The sequence below is a fragment of the Sus scrofa genome, chromosome 15 (genome assembly GCF_000003025.6).
Source record: "Sus scrofa isolate TJ Tabasco breed Duroc chromosome 15, Sscrofa11.1, whole genome shotgun sequence".
In the NCBI taxonomy this organism is placed as follows: Eukaryota; Metazoa; Chordata; class Mammalia; order Artiodactyla; family Suidae; genus Sus; species Sus scrofa.
The window spans coordinates 125,559,718-125,573,711 of record NC_010457.5 but is presented as its reverse complement, the minus strand read 5'-3'; the positions used below and the strand labels follow the sequence as shown (position 1 = coordinate 125,573,711).

The window sequence follows — 13,994 nt, the reverse complement described above, 5'->3', positions numbered from 1 at the left end:
CATTTCCGCTGAGCCACAATGGGAACTCCTACAGTTTTTTTTTTAAATTAAAAAATGGGATTGTATTATGCATATTATTCTCCAACTTTTCTTTTTTTTTTTTTCCTTTTAGGCTGCACCTGCAGCATATGGAATTTCCCAGGCTAGGGGTCAAATCGGAACTGCAGCTGCAGGTCTATGCCACAGCCCACAGCAACACTAGTTCCAAGGCATGTCTGAGACCTATGCCACAGCTTGTGGCAATGCTGGGTCTTTAACCCACTGAGCGAGGCCAGGGATTGAACCCACATCCTCATGGATAGTGGTCAGGTTCATAATATATTTTAAGGATTTATAAGCTGAGAACATGTCATTTTATGATGTCATCCTTTTCCTGATGGTTATTTTCAAGAAGGAACCCTAAAGGTCTGGGAAAGTCCTAGATTATAGTAGCATTTCCCAGTGAATAGACTCTATTTTAAACTGGTTTTAATATGTGTGAGGAGAGAGAGAAAGAGACAGAGGGTCAGACTCTCTAGGGAGGGAGAAATTAGAGGTACAGGCACACACAAACACACACACAAATGTACATGCTTATTGATTTGATGTTGTTTTCTAATGAATGAAGAGACCATATGCTTTGCAAGTTAGATTAATTTTTCTGAGTTGGCCATTTATTATAGTGGTTATGCTTATGCTTCTAGATTCAGTTGGATCTGTCAATATAAACCATTTTCCTTGGAGAGTCTTCAAGTTTATTTTCCTAAATCCTAAATATATGGAGCAATTTGTTAAAATATTGACATCCATTTTATGTCAAGTCATAGGATTCAGTAGGATCAGAGGATTATTGATCTGGGAAGCCATTAGTCCCCAGGATTGTAACAATAAAGACTCTGTGGTGGTAGCTGACTCATTCATTTATCCTGCACACATTTACTACATCCTACTGTGTGCCAGGTACCAGAGATATAAGGATGACTAAGACATGGGCTTTGCCTGAGCTCACAGGGCAAGGTGGAGTGGCTGTAAGTAAGCATACAACAGGATGAAAGAGAACACAGGAAGTGATGCAGAATCTCAACGGGAGGAGAGAGGATTTCCGGGAATCATTGGGCTCATAACTTTGGACTTTGGCCTTAAAAAATGAGCTTGATTTTGCCAGGAGAATGAAGGAAAGGACATTTGGGCAACATTCCAGGAACTTCTGGGATGTGCAAAGGGCAAAGGCAAAAAATCATGGGGGTGAGTTTGTGGAATGTGTAGCTGTAGTGTGGAGTGGGCGCTGGCACGGGAAGCCAGAGGGAGGCTCCGGGCTAGGCTGCAAAGTTTCCTGCATGCCATGCTGAGGAGTTAAAACTATCTTGAACAGAAGACCGTACACAAGAAAGGAACCAGATCAGCATTTTAACAAAGCATTAGTGGTCATTGGCTTTGCGTGGGCACAGACACCACCTAGAAGGTCACGGATATGCCCTAAGCAAGAGATATTTTAGGCCTGAGCAGTGGCAGTGAAAATGGACAAGAGGAAAAGGGTTAGGGGTTTGCAAGGATGGAATCCATAGGATTGAGAGGGATGTGACTGAGGAAGGAGAGGAATAAGAGCTAGGGGGAAAGTAACTGTAGAATGAATTAGATGGAACCACTGGATAGAGGTTTCAGCTACTAAGCAAAGCCAGAACTAAAGGGAAAAGAATATGCCTGACTTCAATTTGGTACATGGGCCCATGGATTAAGGGATATGCAGGCAGAGATGTCTGATTAGTGGATGAAAATATTGAATTAGTGCTGCAGAGGGGGTTCAGGCCCAGACATCTCAGTTGGTTAAGCCACCTGCATGCAAGAGTCAGCTCTAGGAAGAAAAGGAGGTTATCTAGGAAAAGCATGTGTTGCAAAGAGAAGAGGCTCTCTTGAGAAACACCAGTCCTTTTTTTAAAAAAAATTTCTTGGAATATAGTTGACTTACCAAGTTGTGTTAATTTCAGGTGTACAGCCAAGTAAATCAGTTGTACGTATACATATATACATTTCTTTTCAGATTCTTTTCTCATATAGGTTGTTACACAGTATTGAGTAAATTTCTCTGTGTTATGCAGCAGGTTCCTTTTGCCCATCTATTTTATATATAGTAGTGTGTAGATGTCAATTCCAGCCCCCTAATTTATCCCTCCACCCACATTTCCCCTTTGGTAAACATAAGTTTAGTTTTGAAATCTTTTAGTCTGTTTCTGTTTTGTAAGTTCCGTTGTATCACTTTTATTAGATTCCACATATTAGTAATCTCATATCATATTTGGCTCCCTCTGTCTGACTTATTTCACTTAGTGTGATAATTTCTATGTCCATCCATGTCGCTCTAAATGGCATTTCATGCATTTTTTATGGCTGAATAATATTTCATTGTTTATATGTACTACGTCTTCTGTAGCTATTCTTTTGTCGATGGACATTTAGACTGCTTCCATGTCTTTGCAATTGTAAATAGGGCTGCAGTGAACATGGGGGTGCATGTATCTTTTCAAATTATGGTTTTCTCCAGATGATGTATGCCCAGGAGTGGGATAGCTGGATGACATGGTAGTTCTACATTTAGATTTTTAAGGAACCTCCAATCTGTTCTCCATGGTGGTTGTACTGATTTACATTCCTGCCAACAGTGTAGGAGGGTTCCCTTTTCTCCACACCCTCTCCAGCATTTGTTGGTTTGTAGACTTTTTGACGATTGCCATTCTGACTGGCATGAGGTGATACCTTACTGTGGTTTTGATTTGCATTTTTGAGAAACACCTGTCTTTAGGAAGAACGTGGGTCTGTAGAATGTAAGCATCCTGCAGCCGAGATGTTTGCTTTGCTGATTGATGTGTCCCAAGCATTTTGTAAATACTTCTTAAATGAATGCACGGTCAGGGGGGCGATAAATCACCCAAGGAGCCTGAGAAGAATCATCAGAGGTGAAGGAGGAAACCAGGCTCGAGTGATATTGCCAACAGCAGGGAGCAAAAGAGAGGAGATTTTTTAAGCAAGGGATTGGTGAAGCGTATCTGATGCTGTTGAGCGGTAAAGGTGGGAGGGGACTGAAAACCTTGATTGAGCAGAACTTCCATAGCATATGGGAAGGGAGCTCTGGGGAATATATGACAAGGAAGTAGCAAGGAAAGTGCCTGAGTGGTTGTCTGGTGGAGGCATTGGAATTGAGCCTCATGTGGATTATGGGGAGTGGACTTGGCACTTGCTACACGTAACCAAATCTACAGTCTCTGCTTTAGTCTGTGACAGTGGCCGTGGTTCTCCATATGTGGTCCCCATACCAGCATCATTAGCATCACCTGAGAACCCATTAGCTCTTCAAACTCTCAGGCTTCACCCAGACCTACTGAATCAGAGACTCGGTAGGTCTGTTTTGTTTTGTTTTTGTTTTTTATTTTTTATTTTTAGATGTTGGAGGTCGTTTGCTATATTCTCCTTCACCGAAGCATCCCTTCTACAGTGACCCTGCCCAGCATTCATTTATGCTGTGTTTAATTGCCTTTTCCACGTTGCTGTCCCAAGGCTTGCAGTGCTGGTATAGCCACAGCCAGCTGTGTTCATTTCATCAAGTTATTTCAGTGTACTGGGCCTCATTTTCTCATTTATAAAATGGTAATAATTATAGTACCTAATTTAAAGAGCTGTTACTTCAATTAGTTAACTATAATGGCTAACATTGTTTTTATTTATTTATTTATCTTAGGGTGGGGTCAAAATCAGCATGTTTTTATATTAATGATAACTCTTTAAATTAGTAAAGATGCAGTGAAATGGTAGGAGCACAAATTTATACATTTTTTTCAGAAAGCAATTTGAGTGTATATACCAAAAACCTTTAATATGTCACTGGGGTGTGTGGTAACAAACTTTCTGGGTGATTAAGGTACAGTCGGAAGTTTGAGAATCACTGGTCTGTGACATAATTTTGAGAAAAATTAGCACAACTGAGCTAATATGCCTCTAAAGAGGGAGATTCTGAGAGTTCGAAATCTGGGAGCCAAATTTGCAAACCAGAGATCTGGAGCAATGAAGCACTGTCCTCAGGCCTGAAATGCAACGCGGGCTCAGCTTTTATCTGTGCAGGTGGAAAGATGAGCTGGGCTGCTGCATGCTACTGAGTCTCAAATTTCCTGTTGTGACATTAAACAGTATTATCAGAGGACATGCTCTGCTTTAATAGAATGTGGTTTGACTTTTATTCAGGGCCTGGACTTTCCTAGTTCTACTTTCCTGGCCTTAAAATACCATCTGATATTCTTATCTTTGGGATGCCATATGGTTGTCACTGTTGAAAAAACCTGAAACACTGGCCAGTGTTTCCCCTGATCCTCCTGCAAGTTTATCAAAACATTTGTTTTTGCCTTACCAGGTCTGCGAACTGGATATTATCTTTAATTTTGAAAAGGCTTATTTTATCCTGGATGAATTTATAATGGGTGGAGAAATTCAAGAAACATCCAAGAAATCTGCTGTCAAAGCTATTGAGGATTCTGATATGTTACAGGAGGTCAGTACATAGTTTCTCCTGCTCTTCGAGAAGATATTGTTGTTGGTGGTGGTGGTGATAATATATTAATTGACACTTGTGTGGTTACTCTGTGTCGGGTACAGTTTCTAAGTTACATGCATTGACTTAATTATGGTAGCAACTCTAAGAGATAGGTATATTGTTACCCTCCTTTTAAGGATGAGTAAACCGAGACCCAGAGAAGTTTAATGACTGCTCAAGGTCACCCAGTAAGTGGGGAATAGAGATTTGAACACTGGAATTGGGCTTCGGAGTCTTTGCTCTTCATCTTTGAGCTTTTCAGTGAGGATCCTTCCCTGTCAAAAGAGTATTAAATATTTGGTGCTATTCTTTTCAAGGATAATTTTATGGGAGGTGTAAAAGGACTTTCATTAAAATATCTGTGCTGCCCTGGGAAAGCAGACTAGCAGTGTCTTGTTATTTCATTTGCCTGGGATTCTAGGGCTTTATTCTTGAAGATGGCATTTATCATTTTAATTAAAATTTCGTGCCTTCCTGGAGAGGCTGTCTGTGTATTCCTATTTGCATGAATAAATTCAGGAATTCTGTGGCTTGCTTGCCAAGGGATAAATGGACTCGGAAGCATCCATCCATTCGCTCAACTCCTGACTCTGTGATACTTATATAAAATACACTGGGGTTTTTCTCCGAGATACGGTCCAGTTTGCACTGTCCCTAAGAAAGAAACTTACCTACATTAGCCCCTTCATTCCTCTCAGGGGCTTCACCCCACTGACCTTTGCCCTCCCCAATGAGATGAGGCGACTGGTCCCCTGCACAAGCATGCCTTTGAGGGCCTGGATCCTGTCCTACCTCTGCCATCTCTAGATTCTTCTTCTCACAGCATCGTTGGGCCTTTCTATCTTTCTGTTTTCATGAGAGCAGATCAGAAGAATCCAGAGCATTATAAATTGTCTTTTAAAAAATTGGCATTAAAGCCATTCTTGCTGTTGCCCTGAAGAGCCTGCCTCAGTTAATAATTAGGTATGATTTCCCAGCAACTGTTTTGGTAAATTTTTGAGCTGATGACTTGCTCCTGTCCATCTAGGGAACCAGCCCTTAGGTAAATGGACACAGAGAAAGAAGCAGGGTACCCCTGAGCCTTGTGTTTGGCTGATGTGTTTATTTCTAGAGGTGTTACTACCTCAAAAAAATGCATTTAAACTTTTGATGTTTACTTGGCTCCCTCCAAAGGCCACGGGAAGGGAGTTTTACAAAGTACTTGAGAAATCGGTGGTTTGGAATTTCCACATAATGACCTCTCTTAAAATATGCCAGGGGGTTCTTTATAATTCTGTCCTCAGGGTCCTTACTGTGGAATCACCTTCTAGGAGAAACAAACCTTTACCAGGGTCTTTGACACTTCCATAATGAAAGCTCCTTGAATTGGGGCCAAGACACATCTGGGTTATTTTGAATTCTCTGTAAGAAATAAGAGCTTTAAAGAGCTTGCAGGGTATCTGGTGCTTCTAGTTCCATTTAAGTCTGGGAAGCAGGTATCGCCTGCTATTTCAAGAGTGAGGTTTTTTTTTTATTTAATGATTTTTATTTTTTCCATTGTAGTTGGTTTACTGCGTTCTGTCAATTTTCTATTGTACAGCAAATTGACCCAGTCACACACACACAAACATATATACACACACACACACACACACACATATATAATATATATATATATATACATTTTTTTTTCACATTATCCTCCATCATGCTCCATCACAAGTGACTAGATGTAGTTCCTGGTGCTATACAGCAGGATCTCATTGCTTATCCATTCCAAATGCAATAGTTTGCATCCATTAACCCCGGATTTCCAGTCCATCCCACTCCGTCCCCCTCCCCCTTGGCAATCACAAGTTTGTTCTCAGGAGTGAGGTTTTTCACACTTAAACATTAATTGGTCATTCATGTCCCTGGTGATTGAGTGAAGGGTCTTGATAGGTAGGTCTCAGGGGACCCTCCATTCAGCCCCCACATCCCCAAAGTGAGTAGGCAGAGTGTCATGACTGCTCTCTAAAGCTATCATTTAATTAACAGCATCTGCCAAAGAGAAACACTGTTACCAGTTTTCCCTTGGGAGCTGGTATTTCAGCTAGGTTGAAGAACATTTGCGGAGCTGGTTGAAAAATTGACTTTGTATATCTGGTTAGGAAGTTGAGCATGAAAAGGCACAAGCAGTGTAATTGTATAAAGAGAAAAAAAATGACTGCTTTCTTTTTCTCCCTCTTGTCCTTTGCTCCTAAGCACATATTTGTACTTGCCAAAGTTTAAGGGAGGCCTTTGTAATATTGCTTTTCCTTTGTGCACAACTGAAAATCTCAAAGTGGCCCTGGACTTTTCTCTGACCCCTACCCAGTAAAAGGTTTTCAGAATAAAAAGACTGTCTCCACATATTTCGTAAGAAGATACATAGTCTTAAAGCTCTAAATGCTCTGAGCTTATTCTGAGTGCACTGAGGCCGGGCACTGATAATAAGGAAAGAAAGGAACAATTTAATTGGTTGGGGATGATTTTAAGAGGCACCTTCTTTTGAAAGTACCTGTGGACAATGGTGCAGAAGGATTGGAAGGAAAAAGAAATGCTAAAAGGAGAAGATAGAGATCCTTCAATGAAAGAGGTTGCAATTCTTGGGATCACCAGTTGGGGGCGAGAAACAGAAGCTGTTCTGACCACTGAGTAAGAAAGCCAGTTAAGAAGGGAGGGTCAAATGGTACCTCATTAGGTCAAGCCATGGGATAGATGGGATACCGTGTACGTGTGTGTGCAGATTCGTGAGAAATGGCTAGGTGCTCCTCAACACTGTTACCCTTAAAAGCACAAACTACGTTAAACAGCTGAGCCAAACAATAGTGCTGTAAAAAGTTGTGGCATGCAGAGTGCTGAATGCACAGGAAACACCACTGTGCTGAATGAATACCTGGAGGGGTCCTGAGATACCCTAGTCCTGTTGGCGGAGGGCCAGGGAAGAGCCTTTTAAGTTTGTGCCAGCCCTAAAAGTCTGGTCCTGGAGTTCCCATTGTGGCTCTGTGGGTTAAGAACCTGACATAGTGTTCTATGAGGATGCAAGTTCAATCCCTGGCCTTGCTCAGTGGGTTAAGGATCTGGCATTGCTGCAAGCTGCGGTGTAGGTTCACAGATGCAGCTCAGATCCAGCGTTGCTGGGGCTGTGCTGTAGGCTGGCAGGTGCAGTTCCAGCTCTGATTCGATCCCTAGCCTAGGAACTTCCACATGCTGCAGGTGCGACCATAAAAAGAAAAAAAAAAGTCTGTTCTGCCTTTAAAGTGGAAAGCTGAAGAAAGTACCGACCTCATGTGTCATTGGCTTATGTAAATTTGAGTAACAGTCCAGCTCATAAAGGGCAGCCAGTGCAGTCTTTAGCACAATGAATTTTCCAATGGGGTGAAGCAGTGCCAATGACTTGAGGCCAATGACCTGTGAAGCCAGCGAAGTTGACAACTCCAGGGCTATCTCTAGTCCAGTCCCCTTCCAAGGCTGTGGGCTCATATTGTCAAATTTGCAAAGGTAAGCTATCTTAACTGCAAAGAATTTGTGGCCATGTAATGAATATACAAAATACTGTAGAAAGGTGTCAGGCATTTAATGAATGAAACCCATATGCTATTATTCTGGATTTTGTGATATTTGTCTTTAAAACAAAATTGATAATGTACTCTCATTTCTTTTCCCATTCTTTTTCTTTTTTAGGGCAGCACCCGAAGCATGTGGCAGTTCCCAGGTTAGGTGTCAAATCGGAGCTATAGCCACTGGCCTAAGCCACAGCTACAGTAATGCCAGTTCCAAGCTGCGCCTGTGACCTTTACCACAGCTCATGCCAATGCTGGATCCTTAACCCACTGAATGAGGCCAGGGATTGAGACTGTATCCTCACACATGCTAGTCAGATTTGTTTCTGCTGAGCCACGACAGGAATTCCTCTTTTCCCATTCTAAATAAACTTTATGCCCAATTTGGTATTTGTAATTTTGCATTCCTTTTAAAATAGTATAAACTCTAGGTACCATGAGACAGTCATGGGCCCCTGGCCCATGTGTTACCCCTGCCAAGTTTAAAGACATGGGCAATATCTGTAAGAGGAGGTACAGGGCAAAAGTCTTAAGGTGTGGGCTTCTCTTGGCCAGTGCTCATCCAGGAAGCATAAGAGCTTTATAAGAAAGTATGGATGATGGAGCACAAGTATGAGGACTGAAATTTTAAATAGAGCTGATGAAAACAGTTAGAAAACCTGACTTTGAACCCTAGTATCCTCTGAGCAGTTTTGCCTAGGTATGGTCTTGGTCTCTTTAGCCCATGCTGGTTGACATCTTCCCTGGCAGGTTCATGTGAATCAGCCCCCCGGGGGCAAGCATTAGAACAGGTCGAGCATTGCTGACTGTACTGGCTTTGACTTACATGGATGAGGTAGGGGTGTTACCCAAGGCTGGGCCCTTGAACTCTCTCTCTCTCTCTCTTTTTTTTTTTTTTGTCTTTTTAGGGCTGCACCTATGGCATATGGAGGTTCCCAGGCTAGGGGTCTAATCAGAGCTGTAGCCACTTGCCTGTGCCACAGCCACAGCAATGCAGGATCTGAGCCGTGTCTGTGACCTACACCACAGCTCACAGCAACACTGGATTCTGAACTACCGATTGAGGCCTGGGATCGAACCTCGTCCTCAAGGATGCTAGTCAGATTCCTTTCCACTGAGCCACGATGGGAACTCCCCTTAAGTTCTCTTATTGATTCAACCCAGCGGCCACTGGGTTGCACAAATATATGTTTACAACAGAACAGAGTGGAAGAGCAAGTCCATCCATCATGCATCATTAAGGGCTTGCAACATCACTGTGATTTTCCTTCTCCCTATAACTGGTAATTCATTTAAACATTTTTTTTTTAAAGTTCTGAGAAAAAATTACAGCCTCATGACATATTAGCAAACTTGGTAAGTGATGAGGAGGATGAAGAAATATAATTTGTATTCTTTGGAGGAAAGCCTTTACAAAATACATGGAAGAAATTCTTAAGAATTACGGTCTGTTTATCCTTTATGTCTTGGCGATAAGATGTTCTGTATCTGTTGTAATAATACATACGTTATAAATATATGTATGTAAAGATACATGTTATACAAATACAATTCAGATTTCTTCAGTACCTGTGCCCAGAGGTAGTCCTCATGACCATTTTAGCAGGCACATATTTCTGAAGTCAGCGTCATAGTTTGGCAGCTGTTACTTTAGCATTTCTCTTTTCAGATATTCATTTTATGGTCAAGCTTAAGTTTTTCTCTGTTGAAAGTTATTTAATTCCAGCCCTACGGATTTGTATACAAATTATATTCAAACTTTGAGCCACCTTTCTTGATTAGAATGCAAAGATTTGTGCCCATATACACTTTCAAAAACTTCTTTTCACTAAGGGCAAAATAAAGAATGAAGAAGTTTTCACAATCCAGGGAGTTCCTGGTCGTCTAGTGGTTAGGACTCGGCACTTTCAGTGCTGCAGCCTGGGTTCAGTCCCTGGTCTGAGAAATGAGATCCCACATCAAGCACCTGTATGCAGTGGCAAAAAAAAAAAAAAAAAAGAAAGAAAAAGAATAAGTTTTCACTGTCTGCTAAAGGATGTGGTTTAAGGGGAAATTACTTAATCTGCTATTCTCTTTCAGACAATGGAAGAATACATGAACAAGCCTGCATTTTAACCATACAACTACTTGAAGACTCCAAGTGCTACATGTTGCGAACTTGTAAATAAGCAGTGCCTTGCATGGAGTTATTTGACAGAGCCTCTGGCACCATGCCAAAAATAACTTAAAAGGGATTTTTTTGTTACCTAGTAAAAATTAAAGTTGTTAACATAATATATTTATCATTATTACATGTCTGTATTATACTGTATATGACTATTTCAAAGTTAAAATAACTGCTTTCATAACTCAATAGACTGAATATTTGTTAGCAGTGTTTTAACTCCAAGTCACATTTTGGAGCTACTTTAAAATTTGTTGCAATATGTTTGATCTGCTACTGATAGGATGAAAAAAATGTCTTGTAATAATCCATGATTTTGAAAGTAAAATATCTCTTGTATCAGTGATACTTTTTCTAAATGTTTAGTTTCTTAAATTGTATAATCAAAATTACCTTGGTAGTTCAGAGTTCTACAATGCTGACATTTTTAATACACTTTAAAAATTTTAATACTGTAATTTCAATCCAGATACAGTGTATCTGATTTTAATGTCCTGAGTTTGTTAATTATTTCAGGGCTGGAATTAAGGGAAATGACCAAAGATAATATAGGATGTAAGTGTTTTTTATGTCTTGGAAGCTGCTATCTAGGCTGAAGTTTTAATTTTACCTTTTAATTAACTATAACAGGTGTTTCAGTAAGGTTGTGTTTTCTACAAACCGTATTTATTTAGGTTTTGAGATATCTGGAGATATGTCTGTAACTTACCTTATTATAAAAATAGTATAATAAAGATTAATAACAGTAGCAATAATAATTACTACTACTGTTTTAATAATCTTTTATGTTATAAGCACTTAGTTGCTTGAGAGATTTAGTTTCCAAAATGTTTTCATGTATATACAATATATTTGAAGACTTATTGTTTTTTAGGCTTATTTGGAGCATTTAATATTATTGCAGCTTCTGTAGCAAGTGCCTTTCCTCCTTTTTTCTCTCTTCATCTCCCAAAGAAAACATTTGCTGTTGACTGTTATTATTGTGACTATGTCACATATACGCTTTCTGGAGTGAAAGTTCTATATAACCAAAGAGTGAAAGTGATCAGAACTTCTAGGGAAATGGCTTATTCTGTTCTGTCTTGGTGCCCTGCTTTTGATGTCTTACCTGTGTGTTTTCAATGTTAGTTTTGAGGTCTCATATCATCGTGTTGCCATGGTTAGGGACCCTCTAGTGTTCTTCCTAAGAGGAATGTGCTTGCTGTTGGAGACTTCAACTCGAGGGGCAAATGATCTCTCTGATTTACTTTGCAGACATATTTAGGGAAAAAATAGCAAGACAAGAGCAGAAGAATATGAGGAAAAAGTTGACCAGCTCTTCAATATAACCATTATTAAAAGGAAACAACTCATTAGTATATGAAGGAATTATGGGGCTTAATAGCTATATTTCCTCAAATTAATCATGTATTTATAATTACGGCATCAGATTAAAGTTTGTCATTTTTAGCACTTGGTTGACTTTAGATCTTCTTTTGTGCTTTAGCCTGTATTTTTTTTTTTTTAATATGGCAGAGCTCTTTATTTTAAAAAAACATTTCATCAAGGTAAACTTTGGGTAAATTGATCTCAGTTTTTCTTGTTCTTTTGGAGTTCTCCATCATTTTTGGAGGAAGGTATTGACTGAACCTCATTCAGAGGTACTCAGCACACATTCTGGGGAATTCCATATCAGACCCTGTCTAGCTAGAGACAGGGCTTCTCGGAATTCTTGTCAGCAGCACACTTAGAACAGGAACATAACAAACAATATGGCACTCAGTCGTACATTAGAGGAATTTGGGGGACACCTTACATGGACATTGGTGAAAATAATCATTATATCATATAATTGTAGCAAAACTGTCAAGTGAAAGATAATAAATATTTAATTTGTACAAAACTTCCAAATAAAAAATTTTAAAGTTTTTAAACGAGGAACTTGAGTGTGTTTTTATGAAAAGAATTGCCTTTAAAAAAATCAGATGTTATGCTTGGCGTTGTTACTCGTAATTCCTGGTGAATTCACAGTAATATAACTTTTCATTTTCTTGGCCATTACCATTCAGGAGAAACTTCATAAGCAGGTGACAGCAAATGAGAGAACAGAATATAGTGTTTTGCTCCTATTGTCTTCTTTCTCCCATTCACCCACATTTCGATAAACTGATCTCTTTACATGTAGTTAATGATCATTCTTCAAATCTACTAACTCTTTTGCTTTCATTTTAACAAATGTAAAGTGACTTTTTTTTTTTTTTTTGTCTTTTTAAGGCCAGACCCACAGCACATGGAAGTTCCTAGGCTAGGGGTTGAATCGGAGCTGTAGCTGCTAGTCTACACCACAGCCACAGCAACGTGGGATCCGAGCCTCGTCTTCGAACTACACCATAGCTCATGGCAACACTGGATCCCTAACCACTAAACAAGGCCAGGGATTGAACCCGCATCTTCATGGATACTGGTTGGGTTCATTACCGCTGAGACATGACTGGAACTCCAAGTTGACATTTCTTATGATAAATAAAGTGAATTTTTATTTTGGACTTCTTTCCATTTCAGTCTCATGAAATAATGATAAAGCTTTTCCATCAAACATATGCAGATTCTTCTACACCTAACAGTTCCTTAGGATTTGTATTATAATACCCATGAAACATCACTCATGAATGCATTTAATGTTACTTTTCTAAGGTCTAATCAATACACTTAATGGGCAAATGTTACTATATTTTTTTTCACATGGTCCCTGCAATTTTGGGTTAAGTTCAGTAGATGCTCTGGAATATACAATAACTTTTTCAATAATTTGCAAAGGGAGGGTCATTAAGTTTTTTTTTCCAATTTTTATTTTAACTCTTGACAAACTCTTAAAAACCTTTGCCCATAGATGATGTAGTATGGTACTCAACAGTGATAATCTATTTTGTCACATAAAGCTAAAATCAGAAAAGGCTGTATTAGATTCACTTTTTGCAACTACTATTTGGTATGGAATCCAGCCCTACTATTTAACATGGAATTCAAATGTGCATTTCTGTTTGATAAGTTCTTTGTGAATAAACTCACATATCGACTGAATCCAGGGTTTTCTCCTTGCATCTGTGCCATCAGTACATAATTTATGCAGTGTTTCCATCATAACTTACTGGTTTCAGTGTTAATTTACTATTTCATGGACTAGTTTGTTTTGCTACTCTACAGAATAAACAGGCCTCTTCAAGGCTTAACAGCATAGTTCCTAACAAGGACGGATCAATGTGAATGATACATTTATGTACATACATACATACATTTATGTATCATCTAATCTAGATTTAACTATCATCTAGATTAGATGGTATTGTTTTCACATCTTTGTGAAAATACCAAGAGGACTTTTTCCTCTATTTGTTTAACTAATAGTATTATTCAAAAGTGGTAATTTTTCCTCATTCCTTTGGAAAATGTTGAGCATTTCCATGGAGGCTGGTAAAATGAGCATTTATGCAATGTATGTGTTTTTTGGGCTTTTCCTGTCATTAGCATGACCTTATAACTATAACTTTATGAGCTACACCTGATATGTTATAATTTATGAGAGCTTCTTATTTTATACTTGTGCATGTTTACAATGTTATTAATCCTGTGTAAAGAGGATATATAGTAGAAAGATGCAGCATAGTTTACTTGATAATATTTTGAAGTAAATAAAACATTTAGACAGAAGAGGAACAACACTTGATTCAAAAGT

At 39.2% G+C, this 13,994-nt stretch overlaps 1 protein-coding gene across 3 annotated transcripts in view; it reads left to right on the top strand.

Moving 5' to 3' along the window:
- AP1S3 (adaptor related protein complex 1 sigma 3 subunit) overlaps positions 1-12,199 on the top strand; it is a 75,703-nt gene extending 63,504 nt beyond the window's left edge. For all 3 annotated transcript variants that reach the window (XM_021074901.1, XM_021074903.1, XM_021074902.1), the window contains 2 exons: positions 4,376-4,513; positions 10,198-12,199. In XM_021074901.1, coding sequence (XP_020930560.1) covers positions 4,376-4,513; positions 10,198-10,233 — 174 coding nt within the window. In that variant the 3' untranslated portion in view covers positions 10,234-12,199. The remainder of the gene's footprint in view (positions 1-4,375; positions 4,514-10,197) is intronic.